The sequence below is a fragment of the Mesoplodon bidens genome (genome assembly GCF_964165515.1).
Source record: "Mesoplodon bidens genome assembly, chromosome: 1".
Lineage (NCBI taxonomy): Eukaryota > Metazoa > Chordata > Mammalia > Artiodactyla > Ziphiidae > Mesoplodon > Mesoplodon bidens.
Genome location: NC_138176.1, coordinates 32,382,543 through 32,396,917, shown reverse-complemented (window position 1 = coordinate 32,396,917; position 14,375 = coordinate 32,382,543). Strand labels below are relative to the sequence as shown.

General features: G+C 46.6%; 1 protein-coding gene across 1 annotated transcript in view; it reads right to left on the bottom strand.

Moving 5' to 3' along the window:
- PIK3AP1 (phosphoinositide-3-kinase adaptor protein 1) overlaps positions 1–10,880 on the bottom strand; it is a 113,995-nt gene extending 103,115 nt beyond the window's left edge. Inside the window, exons 1-2 of the mRNA XM_081244046.1 lie at positions 10,807–10,880; positions 3,102–3,518 (exon numbers count right to left, since the gene is read on the bottom strand). Of these exons, the coding sequence (XP_081100172.1) occupies positions 3,102–3,518; positions 10,807–10,819 (430 nt within the window). The 5' untranslated portion in view covers positions 10,820–10,880. The remainder of the gene's footprint in view (positions 1–3,101; positions 3,519–10,806) is intronic.
- Between the last annotated feature and the right edge of the window lie 3,495 nt (positions 10,881–14,375).

Sequence of the window (14,375 nt, the reverse complement as noted above, 5' to 3'; positions counted from 1 at the left end):
TAACTATTTTCAAGGGTTACATAGATTATGAAGTGAAGTCTTTTTTCCTGCTATTGTCTGCTGGGGTCATAGTAGAAACATGACCAGTATTTCTTCAGCTGGGAGTTAGAAACCCCAGGGAGATCTGGTGAAGGAGGAAGACTGAATTTAGAATAGAAATGTTTTCCTAGCAGAAAAAAGAGAAGCTACAGGTAAGGGAATTTTATGATCAAAACGTTGTGAAGGTCACATGGTCCAATCATGGTTCCAAAGCTGAATTCCTTTTACACCACACATGCAGTCTCTGCTTGCACACTCCCAGTGATGTGGAACTCATCACCTCTAAAGGCTACCCATCCCATCTTTGCATGCTCTAATTGTTAGAAAGATGCCTGAAATTTGTCTCCCTGTAGCCTTCGATAGCCCCACAATCAGTAACCCCACAATTACTGTCCCTACCATTAGCTCATTCCCATTATCAATTTTCCATTACATTTACCAGTGGAATTTTTTTTAACAGAGAAAGTCAAAGAAACAAGTTTCATGTATTTATTTCTCATAGGACTGGAGCAGCTTGTATAGTGGGCCGTATGAAAATTTTATTTTTTGCTTTTATTTTGAAGTGTCTCAAACCTCATGTGTACAAGAGGGATATTAAAATGAATAAATCGCAAGTTGTAGAGACTGTAACCAAGGACATAATCATACCAGAAGCCTAGTGTAGGGATAATACTGTCCTTAAACACTGTTTTAGTCCTCAACTTCCTGGGAGTCAAAGCAGGTATGAAATAGGGCAAGAAGGTGGTGCTTCAAAAATGTTTGAGACTCTCTGGCCTAGGGGACTCTAGGTTATCAGCCGTGGAAAGTGTCTTAGATCAAGTCTAATCCCACCTCTTACAGAGAAGGAAACTGAAATTCAAAGAGGCTACATAAATTGCCTAATATTGGGCACCTAGTAAGCAGCTGAGCCAGGCAATAGAGTGTCGCTACTCATTTTTGCTACAACGCCAGACCTTGAGTCTTGGGTTTGTTAAGAAAGCTTGTTCAGGGCTTCCCTGGTGGCACAGTGGTTGAGAGTCTGCCTGCCGATGCAGGGGACACGGGTTTGTGCCCGGGTCCAGGAGGATCCCACATGCCGCGGAGCAGCTGGGCCTGTGAGCCATGGCCGCTGAGCCTGTGCGTCCGGAGCCTGTGCTCCGCAACGGGAGAGGCCACAACAGTGAGAGGCCCACGTACCACAGAAAAAAAAAAAAAAAGAAGAAAGCTTGTTCAGCACAAAAATCAGAGATAATAGCACCACATTACTGGGCCAACAGGACACTCCCAAAGCAAACCCAGCCGTCCTGGCACACACAGAGACCTCTAATCCCCAAATTCGCAAGTCTAATACCAGATAAGAAAATGATATTGGAGGCATAAGCCATCCTTCCTCCTACTCTTTTTCCTATAATTCCACTTGTCCCTACATATCCATTGATTCTGAACTACAGAGATTTTCCACTAAGCAGCTTATTTTAATCTCCCATGAAAATAATCTCTTTCTGATGAGAGGTTATTTGCTCTCAAAGCAGAAACACCACTGTGAAACATTTCATTCCTTCTGAAACACTTGAAGCTAAAGTCTCATAGCACACTGAGCCAGAGTCATTAGTGCAGAGTAAAATATTATAAGCGATCAACTTCCCCAGGCATCTGAACATTGGACTCATCCAAACGATATTCAGAGAATTCCTTTTACCATCTATTTTTAAAAATAATACCACTGTAGTATTTTAAAGAACAATCTGGTAGTGCACATGGCATGAGATGCCAGTACAGTGACAATACATCCACGGTGCTCTGAATGATTGGCAGGTGGGTCACAGCAGCCTGCCCACCAGATCATAAGCTCATCCTCAGCAGTGACAGAAGCTCATGCGCAGAAACAACTAGTTGCATCTCGCTTCTCTGTAAGTTTCAGCAGACCCCTCAAAGCAATGAAGGGCAATCATGCAAACATGAATTCTGTGCTTTTTCTATCCTCGTGTCCTTCCGAAGTAAAGATAAGCAAACCCTGGAAAAATGACTAATCCAGGTCCCACGTATTTCAGGTGAGACGTCTTCTATGCTCACACTAGTCATTTATATTACAAAATGACCTGGGATGCTACTATGTTAGGTGACCTGGTCATATTTATTGGTTTAGAGCAGGCCATTCCTGGGATAAAAGCATCTAGGGAGCTAAGAATTTGTAAATTCTTGATTCAGTTCATTAAATGAGACGGGGCAGATGAGCCAAATTAATACCCAAGTCAAACCAGGGATAACTGAGCACAGTTACATCGCCCCATAATTTTCCAGGCTTCTTTGCTGGTATCAGGTATATAAGAGCTCAAAGGCAAGAGAATAGAAGATAAACACATAGCCTGCTCATAGCCCACAGTGAGGCAAAAATAGAAAACAAGAAGAGGAAGAAAAGCCGTGACATGCATCCATCCCAGAGCACATCTTCCGTTACTGCTAATCAGAGCATATGTCACACTTCCTGGGGCCACTGAAGTCATTAGCCCCACCAGAGAGGATCGGAATTTTCCCACTTTAAAAGGAGAAACAGGGCAAAAGACAGAAACTAGGCTAGCAGGAAATAGAGAAGGGAGGTATTTCTCTATAAACATGTTATCCAAAAGCGACACCTTTTCAACCAAAATCTTCAGGTGACCTGATGATAAAATCGAAATGGCTTGCAAGCAGGAAGGTTGGCAGTTGTATTCCTCACACCCCACCAAACTAAGTCTCAGCCTCCCACCCCCACTGCTCTCTAGGCTGGAACCTGTGTCCAATGTCTCCCAAGGTGTAGAAAATTCTAGAAAGAGGGCTAGCTTATCCTAGCACAAAACCCATGGGCAAGTGTCATCTTTCTTGCCTGCGGTCAAGGAGACCTACTCTATCCTTATCCCATCCCAGAAATAGGCTGCTCTAAACCAGTAAGTATGACTGGGGCTCTTAGCATAGTGAGGTCCAGGTTCAGCTTGTAATAGGAATGACTAGTGTTAACACGACAGTGTCTCAGCTGAAATGTCTAGGACTTGGATGGGTCTTTCTTTCCAGGGCTTGCATATCTGTACTGCAGGAGAGACCCTTACCTTCAGAAATGGCCTTCCTCACAGCTGCCACGTAAGTCTCAGGCTCATCGTCACAGGTGAGCTCCTGCCAGTGTGCCCAGTCTGGAAAGAAGTCCAGAAACTCCTCGCTGTCCTGCACCCCGCAGAGCAGGCGCACCACGCGGTGTGGAGGATGGAAGGCTCTCTGCAGCAGGGGCAGCAGGGCCGGCTGGCAGAAGCACTGCACCAGCTCCGCAGACAGCAGCACCACGATGCAGCGTGTGCGGAGAAAGAAGCTCAGGTCCTCGGCTGAGAAGGAGGTCTTGGGGCCCAGCCTGTAAGTCAGCATCTTCTGGCTATGGACCTGCCGACTGGACAGGAAAAGGTCCTGGAGGTACTGGCACCATTCCTTGGCATCGGAGCTGTAAATGATGAGGATGTCGCATCCTACAAGCATCCCTGAGCAAGAAGGAGGCACAGAAGCACATTAACACACCTGCTCCTACTAGGGCTTCCCATGACCTGCAAGATATACCATCCAGATGAGGAGCCTGGCACCCACAATCTTTCACCGTCTGCCTCCAGCCTACCTGTCTAACTTCTTTCTCACTTGCAGTCTGTGTTCCAACCATTCCAGACTCCCTGCTTTTGCCCAAACATACCATGCCATTTCAGATCTTTGCATAAGCTATTGCTTCTGCTGGCATGCTCTTCTCCCCACAGCTGATGCAGTATAGGATGATGATGATGATGATGATGAAGATGATGATAGCAACTGCAAGCACTTATATAGAGCTTACTGTGTTCCAGACACTCGTCCAACCTTATTGCCTCCCAAACTCATTTTATCATCACAGCAACTTTCTAAGGTAGGTACTACTATTAGCCTGATTTTGAAGATGAGAAAATTGAGGTATGGCAAGTTAAGTGATTTACCCAAGAGCCCCAGTGGCAGAGTCAGAATTTGAACTCAGGCAGTTTGATCCCCGAGCCTAGCTCTTTTCCAAATACAGTGGTTACAAGCACAGGTCTGGAATCAGGCAGCCAGACTTAGCATCTTGGCTCTCTGAAGTATTAGCTGTGCAACCTTGGGCAAGTTGCTTAAATTTTCTAAACCTCATTTATTCATCTGTAAATGGAAATATAAAGGCAATATTTATCAGTGTTTTGTGAAAATTAAATTAGGTATTTCATGTAAAGTGCTAAGCATGGTGCTTGACGTGTAGTAAACCCTCAATGATTGGTAGCTGGTGTCATTATCCTCACATTAATATAAACAATGCATTAATGTAAAAGTAACCATGGTTGAATTAACATGTTGACCTACACAATACCATTTATAAGGTGCTTCTCGCCATATATGGTCTGTCACATAGGCTTTCTTCTTCCTCTAATAAAGCACAAATGCCAGAAACAGAGTCCAAAGCCTTAGAGAAGTGTTGAATTAAAAAGGTCTGGGCTTCCCTGGTGGTGCAGTGGTTGAGAGTCCGCCTGCCGATGCAAAGGACACGGGTTTGTGCCCCGGTCCAGGAAGATCCCACATGCCACGGAGCGGCTGGGCCCGTGAGCCATGGCTGCTGAGCCTGCGCCTCTGGAGCCTGTGCTCCACAACGGGAGAGGCCACAACAGTGAGAGGCCCGCGTACCACAAAAAAAAAAAAAAAGAGGTCTTTTGGGGATCACTTGGTCCAAACTCCTCATTTACAGATAAAAGAAATACTTCATCTGGGAGATAAAGGAATTTGCTTAAATTCACACTCAGCAAATTAGTTCAGAGCCAGGACTGAAACTCAGGTTGTCCCCTGGTTGCTTATCCAGTCCTCTTGCCAATCTACCTGCTGCCTCCCATCAGGAATTCTGTCAAGAATCTTATGAGCAATAACTCTGATCTTCCCATTATCAAAGTTCAAAGATGCTTGGCTCTTATAACGGTTACCACTGTTGTGGGTCTTCATCTCCCACTAATCCAATGAATTATTCTAAGGGATTCGGAAGGGGTGAGCGCAGAGAAGTAGCCATACATCTACAATGCAATAGGGATCCTTCCTCCCACTTAGAGAAGGAAGCTTGGAATTTTGTCAAACGGGAGTCATCTAAGTTGTGGATTATCACAATTACATGCCATCCCTGGGCCACATTTAGCTGAATGGTTCCTGGCCAAAAGGTCAGAGGCAGGAGTGGGGCAAGACCTGAGCTTCTCCGTTCTGAAAACATCATGAGAGGAACCCCCTTTCCTGCCCCCATCCATCACCATATTCAAAGTTAAAACAATGACATATAAAATGTAAACTCAACACAGTTCTGATATCCCCCAGGATGACAGTACCAAATCTTTTAAAACAGTAAATAAAACAAAAATATGGAGTTTCTCTCTATTTGGAGTCCCTAATTCAGTACTAATATAAGACGCAACAGGCTTCCAGTAGGCTTCTGTTAACAGCACATTGCAATACCTGCTGCTCATTAAAGACCTCTAGTCATCAAGGAAAGTTTAAAGGTTAATAATAGGGGAAATTGGGTGTGCAATATATGAGAATTCTCTGTATTACCTTCCCAATTTTTCTTTAAATCTAAAACTTCTAAAATAAAAGTTTAAAAATACAATTTAAATAAAATGCGCTTAAGGGTTTAACCTCTTCTAAATGGAAAACCTATTTAAAATGTCTCATTCCTGAGGTTCCAGTGTTAAATTCAACCTCCCTTTGAGCAAAAGTACAGGCATACCTCAGAGATATTGCAGGTTCGGTTCCAGACAACCCCAGCAAAGTGAATATCACAAAAAAGCAAGTCGTCCAAATTTTCGGGTTTCCCGGTGCATATAAAAGTTATGTTTACACTATACTGTAGTCTACTAACTGTGTGAGACCATTATGTCTTAAAAAACAATTGTTAATTTAAAAACACTTTATTGCTAAAAAATGCTAACCACCATCTGAGCCTTCAGCAAGTCGTAACCCTTCTGCAATAGTCAAAAGTCACAGATCACAAATCACCATAACAAATATAATAATAATGAAAAAGTCTGAAATATTGCAAGAATTACCAAAATGTGACACAGAGACAGGAAGTGAGGAAATGCTGTTGGAAAAATGGCGCCCATAGACTTGCTCGATGCAGGGTTGCCACAAACCTTCAATTTGTCAAAAATGTGGTATCTGTGAAGCACAATAAAGCCAAATGCAATAAAACGAGGTATGCCAGTACTTGAGAAGGAAGTGGTTAGTACCTCAGACTAGTTAATATCACAACCCACTTGGTCACCAACTCATGGTGTGACTTCAGACCAATACACTATATCTAAACAAATTTTTCCTCAATGTAAATGAGGACAACAAAATCTATCACCTCCCTGAGCTTTGCTCTGCTGCTGAAACTGAAAGCTGGGGAAGTTATAGAAAAGTGTAAGTTAAAGTCCCTCCACAACCTTCTGGGTAACAACACAGGACTAAATGCTTTGTCGGGGACTCTCTCTCATATGTGGGGACACCCCTTTCTTCAAGGAGAATTCCCTTCCTTTAACCATAAGTCACTTCTTCACATGTGCCAAATCATTCCTCCCACTGTTGTTTGTTTGTTTATTTAGAGAAATGAAGTACATGAATCAACAAGGAGTCCATAAATCCTAGACAGAAATAAGGAAGGGTCTTTGTCCTTGTCGAGCTTAAAGGCCAGGTTTGGCTATAGAAGGAGAAAGGAATGGATAACAGTAGAAGCAGGAGCTGGCTGGTGGCAACAGGGAGTGATGGTGGTGGTAAGAAACACAGTGACCAAAAGAGAAGTTCCTTTAAAAGATTCAAAATCCACCTGAGAAGAGAACCGAGAAGAAGGGCTTGGAAGCTTCTCAATCTACCCAGCCCAGACCGCTTTTTAGTCTGGCACTCCGTTCATCTGTCCTGGAACCCATGTTTGAATCTGGGCACTGTACTGAAGAGGGGTGTGAGATAGGGAAGGTGAATTGGATAGGGAGAGATCTGGAAACAATTAATGTGAGGAGCTTCCAGACTCCGAAGGTTTCAAGTATAGAGACTTGGCAGGAGTATTGAGGAACCTCAAGGATCACGTGGAAGTTAAGACGACAAAAAATTAAAGGTCCCTTCAAGCCCTTTTGTCCTAATAAATCCAGGAATGGTAGAAGGATCTGGAGATAAGAGAAGCCTTGGAGAAAGCGGGCAGAAAAAGGTATGAGAGCTTTCTTCAAATACCTGGAGGCTGACACATGGAGGAAAGGATTCTGGTTTTCACTCAACCAGGCTTGGCCACTTGGGAAAATCACTTATGGCTTCTCTCTCTTCTCTCTCAAGAGTAAATACAAGAGACGTCACCAGGAGCCTAGAGACTATTCCAGGATAGGCTGATTCCATTTCATTTTACCTTGCTTCCCAAGTTCTTTCAAAGACTGGGAGCCAAGATTCTCCTTGATTTCCACAAGCAAATACGCCTCTCAAAAAACAAAAGACTAATGCTTACTCTTCAGTGGAAGGGAACTGAAGAAGACCACATGATTGAGCCATAAGAAGGAATGAAGTACTGACACATGCTACAACTTGGATGAACCCTGAAAACGTCATGCTACAAAAGAAGTTAGTCACATACTATATGATCCCATTTACGTGAAAGTCCAGAGTAGGGAAGTCTACAGAGACAGAAAGTAGAATTTAGGGCTAGGGGAAAGGAGGCAACAAGGGGGTGATGGCTAAAGCATACGGAGTTTCTTTTTGAGGTGATGAAAATGTTCTAAAATTGACTGTGATGATGGTTGCACATATCTGTGAGGATACTAAAAACCATTGAATTGTATACTTTAATGGATGAATTGTATGGTATGCAAAATACACCTCAGTAAAACTATTTAAAAGAAGATGAGGGCTTCCCTGGTGGCGCAGTGGTTGAGAGTCTGCCTGCCGATGCAGGGGACACGGGTTCGCGCCCCGGTCTGGGAAGATCCCACGTGCCGCAGAGCAGCTGGGCCCGTGGGCCATGGCCGCTGAGCCTGTGCGTCCAGAGCCTGCGCTCCGCAATGGGAGAGACCACAGTAGTGAGAGGCCCGCGTACCGCAAAAAAAAAAAAGAAGATGAAGGAGGGGAAGGAGTGAGAGGGAGGGGGAGGGGGAGGAGGGAGGGGGAGGGGGAGGAGGGAGGGGGAGGAGGGAGGGGAGGAGGGAGGGGGAGGGGAGGGGGAGGGGGAGGGAAAAAAGAGGCAAAGAAGAGGAGAAGAAGAGGAAAACCACAAAGAAGAGTGGCCTGGATGACTCCAGAGCCTACAGCATTTTGGCAAGAGACGCTCTCACCACTGTCACCACTGTGACCTTCCACCGTGGGTCCTGGTACTTCCAGACCTCAGGGAGTCCCGCGGACTCCAGAGGCCCAACTCCCACTTGCAGCCCCTGGAGTGGTGACTCACCACAGAGGACGTTTACGGCAAGAAGGTTTGACAGCTCCAACCCATTACAGACATCTGCAAAGCCACTACAGAGCCCATAAAGAGCCCCAGGTTTGGCCACCAGGCGTGAGTTCCCTTCTGAATAGGAGCACACCCTTCTAGCCCCTTTGGCCACGCCCACTGGGGGGGCAATGCACATAGGACACTGGACCAGGGTGGTTTTCTCTGCCTCCGCTGCCCAAAGTATGCTCTTTCCTGGACTTAACAGCCCAGGGCCTGTTCCTAGCAATGCAAGGAGGTGGGAGCTTCACTGGCCTTATCTCCTACTTCTCCCCAATCACCCACCTACTGTGGCCACTGTGGTCTGCTCCCCGTTCCACAAATACATCACATGCACCCATTTATTGTTCCCCTGACTAGAGCACTCCTCCCCGACACGACTCCTCCCCCGCCCTCCTTCAGGTCTTTGCTCAATGCCCCTTCCTCTGTGAGGCCTAATCTGGCTGCCTCCTTTAAAAGTATAACCCCAACCCACTTTACCCCTCTACTGTTTTTCCACTGCACTTACCATATCATGTACTTTCCTTATTAACTGTATTGCCTGCCTTCCCCCACTGCTGCATAAGCTCCATGGGGTCATGGCTTATGTCTGTTTTACTTACTAAATATACACCTGACACCTAGAACTGTGACTGTACTTGGTTTGTTTCTGTTTTTTAATTTATTTATTTTTGGCTCCGTTGCCGTGTGCGGGCTTTCTCTAGTTGCGGTGAGCGGGGGCTACTCTCCATTACGGTGCGCGGGCTTCTCATTGCGGTGGCTTCTCTTGTTGCGGAGCACGGGCTCTAGGCACGCGGGCTTCAGTAGTTGTGGCACGCAGGCTCAGTAGTTGTGGCTCGTGGGCTCTAGAGCGCAGGCTCAGTAGTTGTGGCGCTCGGGCTTAGTTGCTCCGTGGCATGTGAGATCTTTCCGAACCAGGGCTCAAACCCGTGTCTCCTGCACTGGCAGGCGGATTCTTAAGCACTGCGCCACCAGGGAAGCCTTGTATTTGTTGAATGAATTGATTCCCTCTAGATAACTCCGCATTGGCTTCCGAATGGAATGTGTGGACTATGAACCTACTATTACCTTATTCACAGTACAGGTTCTTCTAACCTCCAGAGCCCAGCTAGAGAGCCAGGAGGCTAAGGTTAGCTACCTTCCCACTTCCCGTAAATAATGAGCCTGCATCACCAAATCTAACAACTGTCTCCATTGGCCTCTTCTTCCAAAGCACCATTAGAAGGCTCAGGGGATCTAGGGAGAGCTGGCTCTTCATTCTAGCATCTGCCCACAATTTCTCCAAGAACAGCACCTTCTCCCAGCCAACTATATTTTATTTTTCAAGAAGCTTTTACATCCCGTTTCCACATTTTATCTCTACTATAACATCATAAGATGGGATGGGGAAATACAAGTAAACCCATTTGCAAACATGGTAACTCTAGTCTTCTCATCTAGTAATTCCCTGTTTACTTATTGCTTGCCTTCACAGACTATAAACTCCTTGAGAGCACAGATTAGGGTGTCCTGGTCACCACTGAGGATATATTTAGGTGCACATTGTCTATTAAATTGTATAGTTAGTGCTCATTAATTGTCTCTATTCTCATCATCATTGCCGTGTTTGTCCTGTATCTCAGTGAGTGCGTGACTTGCCAAGTGTACACGCCCATGAACCAGAAGGGAACCCAGGGCTAATGGGAAGAGACTCTTGGCACCTTTCGATGGGTCGATTACCCAGTCACCTCCACCTCTCCCCAGTCCCCAAAGTTCTGCAAAGGACATAAGAAAAGTAAAGCTAAAGGAATGGTGTTCCTAGAGTCCTATGGAAATTCTAGACAAAAACAAAGCCCAGGAGGGTAGAGGAAGCGGGCATAGGAAGGTGGCCCAAGGGCCCATCTCCAACCTCGGACTGTCTGAGCTCCCCCTATTGGCCCGATGGGACCCGAAGAGAAGCATTTCACCGGCCGAGAGACAAGTCGGCTCTCCACCTACTTTAAACTTGACTCTCGGCTCACAGAGTTAGTGCAACAGGGAGATCGACCCTCAGAAGCTCGGGCCAGTGCTGGAGGGAGAAAAGGAAACTTAGAAGACGGGGGACAGGGGAAGGTCGGGCAGGGGCTGAAGAAAATCGCGCAACGGGCTGGGAAGGGAAACGTGAGAAAGTTGGGGTGGGAAGTTTGCGACAAGGAACAGAGAAAAGAACAGAAAGAACACAGATGCTACGCCGAGGAAGCAGCCGGATTCGAAAGGGTACAGCGTACAGCAAGAGGCGGCGGGCGAGAGGGCGCGCGGAGGGGAGGCGGAGGAGAGTCCGGCCTACGCACCTGAGGCTGCCATGCCGCCGGCCGCAGTCCTCCGTGCCCGGCTCGCTGCGCGCGGGGCCCGGGGCCGGAGCGGGCCCGGCGGCGTCCCTGGCGCGGAACGGGAGGGGCGCCCAGCTCCGCGCAGCACCAGCCGCCGCTCTGGCGCTTCCTCCCGCCGGGCAGCGAGGACTTGTCGCGAGGGCGTGTCCACAGGGCCCGCCCCGCCGGCGGGGCTCGGCCCGGGGCACCTGCACCCCAGGCCGTTGGGGAGGGGAAGTGAGAACAGCGCCCCCCGCCAGCCACCGGCCGGCCTTCGGCCAGCTCCCCGCGCGGCCCCCGCTCCCCCCCATCGCTCACTCAGGGTAGGTAGGAGGCAGGGGGCTTCGTGCGTCCCACTCCCCGTGAAAACAGCCGGATGGGCCACCAAAGGGCAGCCTGAGGTAGAGGGAGCGTTGAGAGAGGAAGCAGGGAGAAGGGTTAGCTGCCCGGCCTCTGTGACCTGGGGCGGGGGCTGAGCACAGCTGGCCAAGCCATCTCCCCATCCCCTGGGGCTTTCTCCCTGAGCCGCTGCCCCGGCAGGAAAGGGAGGGGTCAGGAAGGGGAAGAGGCACCTTCCCTGGCACCTGGCCCTGGGTGCTTGGCGTTGCCCTTGATTACCCTCCAGTGACCTGCCTGAATTCCCTAGACCTGGTCTCCTGATGGCACATGAACGTTAATGATAATCTCTTATGATAAATGCATGGTATAGTTATCATTGCTTTTTATGCCTTTGAGGTAGCACCTATCACTGTCTTCAAGTTAGCGCTGAAGAAACAAACCAAATCCCTTGCTCAGACTCCCACAGAGAGTAAATGCTCCCCGAGGTTCCATACCAGGCCTGTCTGAGTCCAGAGCTAGAGGTCTGCCTTAACCCTCGCACTCACCTGCCGGCTTCTTGTCCTTCTCCCTTTGCTGCCCCTCTAATGGATCTGAATAGCTCTGTGACCTTGGAATCCTCCACGATGCAGGTCCAGGGGATGGGTCCAGAGAGCAGAGATGACGGAAAGATAGGGTTCCAGCGCAGGTGGAAAGGAATGAAATGTATTTTAAAACGGAAATATCAGGGTTCAGGCCGACAACCAGTTTTCTACTGTTGCCATAACAAAAATTACTACAAAACTTAGTGGCCTAGAATAACACAAATTTCTCTCACTGTTCTGTATTTCAGAAGTCCAACATGAGTTACACTGGGCTAAAATCAAGGTGTCGTCATGGTTCGGTTCCTTTCTGGAGGCTCTAGAAGAGAATCCATTTCCTTGCCTTTTTCAGCTTCTGGAGAAAATTACACACATTTCTTGATTCATGCCCCACCCCCATCTTCAAAGCCTGCAACATAACATCATTCTGACCCTGCTTCCCTCATCAGATCTCTCTCTGTCTGTCTCCTCTGCCTTCCACTTTTAAAGGCTCTAGCGATTACATTGGTCCCACACAGATGATCCAGGAAAGCCTCTTTAAGTTCAGCTGACTAGCAATCTTAATATCACCTACAACCGTAGTTCTTCTTTGCTGTGTAACAACGTATTCACAGGATCTAGAGGGTTAGGATGTGGACATCTTTGGAGGGGGCATTACTCTGCCTACCACAGACCTGGAATTCTGAAAGAGGAGATGAGCCTGCTACCTGCTCTACCTTATACCTGTTCTCCATGTTCAGGATTTCTCTGGCCTCCACACCAGGTTAGCCATACCTGCTACCCACCCCCAGCCCCCTATCAATGCACTGTCACAGCCCTATACTGTTCTTTAATAGAACTTATATTGATAGTTTTCTGCAATTACAAGTAGCTTCACAGACAAAACCTAGAAGCCTAGCCCTCTTGCAAGCTTCCTTCCCTACCTACCAAAAGGGCCACTCCCCATAAAGTTTCTGCCACGTGTCTCCTTGGGCCACTTTGAGCAGTAGCAGTGCCCATTTCCAGGCTGGACCTCAGGTTCAGAGAAATGAAATGTTGGGCATCTGCTGTGTGGCCAAATCTGCTCAGAGTGCTGTCACTTATTCAGCTTTCATGAATCTTTACCTGAAACCTGTGAGGTAGTCATATTATTATGATCCCATTTGACAGGGGAAGAAACTAAGTCTCCAAAAAGGTAATTTGCGTGATCCATGGTCACTTATTTAGTAAGTGTCAAAGCTAGATTTTGAATTCAAATCCACGTGCTACACAAGAGCTGACTCTCTTGTCGTGCGTTGTGATTCAGAAGCCACACCAGCCATTCCATGCCAATTCCACGATCTCCAAACCAAAAGTGACCTTAGTAACAGGAAAAAGGAGTGTTGTAGAGATTGCTGGTTGCACACCCAATATCTATTGTCCTTAGTAACAAAATCACAGTTTTATCTGTAGGCAGCAATGTGCCCCACTAAAAGATTCCACTCCCCAGCCTCTGTTGCGACAAGATGCTGAAAGATGAGGAGGAGGCTGACAAGATGTAACTGGAAGTCATTAGCTGGGCATCCAAAAAAAAGTTCTCTACGGTGTGCTTAATTCTGCTGCCAGATATCCCTTTTGCCTTTCTCTCTCTCTTTTAGTGCCTTCTTGGAATGTGAATGGATGGCTGGAGATCCAACAGCCTTCTTAGATTTTGAGGTGACCTCGTGAATGGAAGCCACACACTAAGGACAGTAGAGAACAAAGATGGGCAGAATCTAGTTCCCTACTGACCATGGAGCTTCCATATGAAATCCAGGGTACCCATATTCGAATTATTTTACTTGAAAGAGAAATAAACACATCTCTGTCTCGCTAGAGCCATGATTATTTGTGTATTCTGCTATATGTAAGCAAACCTAATTCTTTACTGACATGGGAATGGAAGCTAACATTTATTGAGCACCAACTATAATTCATGAACTTTCTTATGCTATCTCAGTTTAATCCTCACAGTAATTCTGAGTCATAGGTGTTATCTCCACTTCAGAGATAAAGAAACTAAGATTCAAAGATGTTAGTTTTTTCAGGGTCATTCAATAGTTAGTATAACTATGATTCAAACCCAACTCAGTCTAAACCCAATGTCCATGGTCTTTCCATGGCACAATGACATAATGGATGACTTCAGAGAGTAAATTAAAACTACTTACTGAGGATACTTGGGTGCTCTCAAGTGAGGGGTCCCCCTTGAGTCCTCGGCACTTCAAATCTCACACAGATGGTGCCTTCACTTGTGCATGAAAGCATATCTTGCACGTTTTCTACTTCTTCCTTCTGAGGTGCTGAAGCAGAAAGTTTAGGCAGCTGTGATAAAAAGTTTAGGACTTGGCCTCATACACTCTTAGAATGTTAAAGCTGGAAAAGACCCTAAGAGGTCATTATTCGACCCATGTGGAAACTAAGGCCAAGAGAGGTAAAGTGACCTTTCTAATATCATACATTGAATTGAAGGCAGAACCAGGATTAGAATTCTAGTCTTGATTCCTAGTCTGGTGGTTTTTAGCTATATCTGGCCACTTATTTTTTTCCCCTATTAGTAAAAGAAAGCAACTGTAGAAAATTCTTTCCTTAATCTGATGTTTCAACTTTGTAGTTCTTTCCCATAAATCTACCATA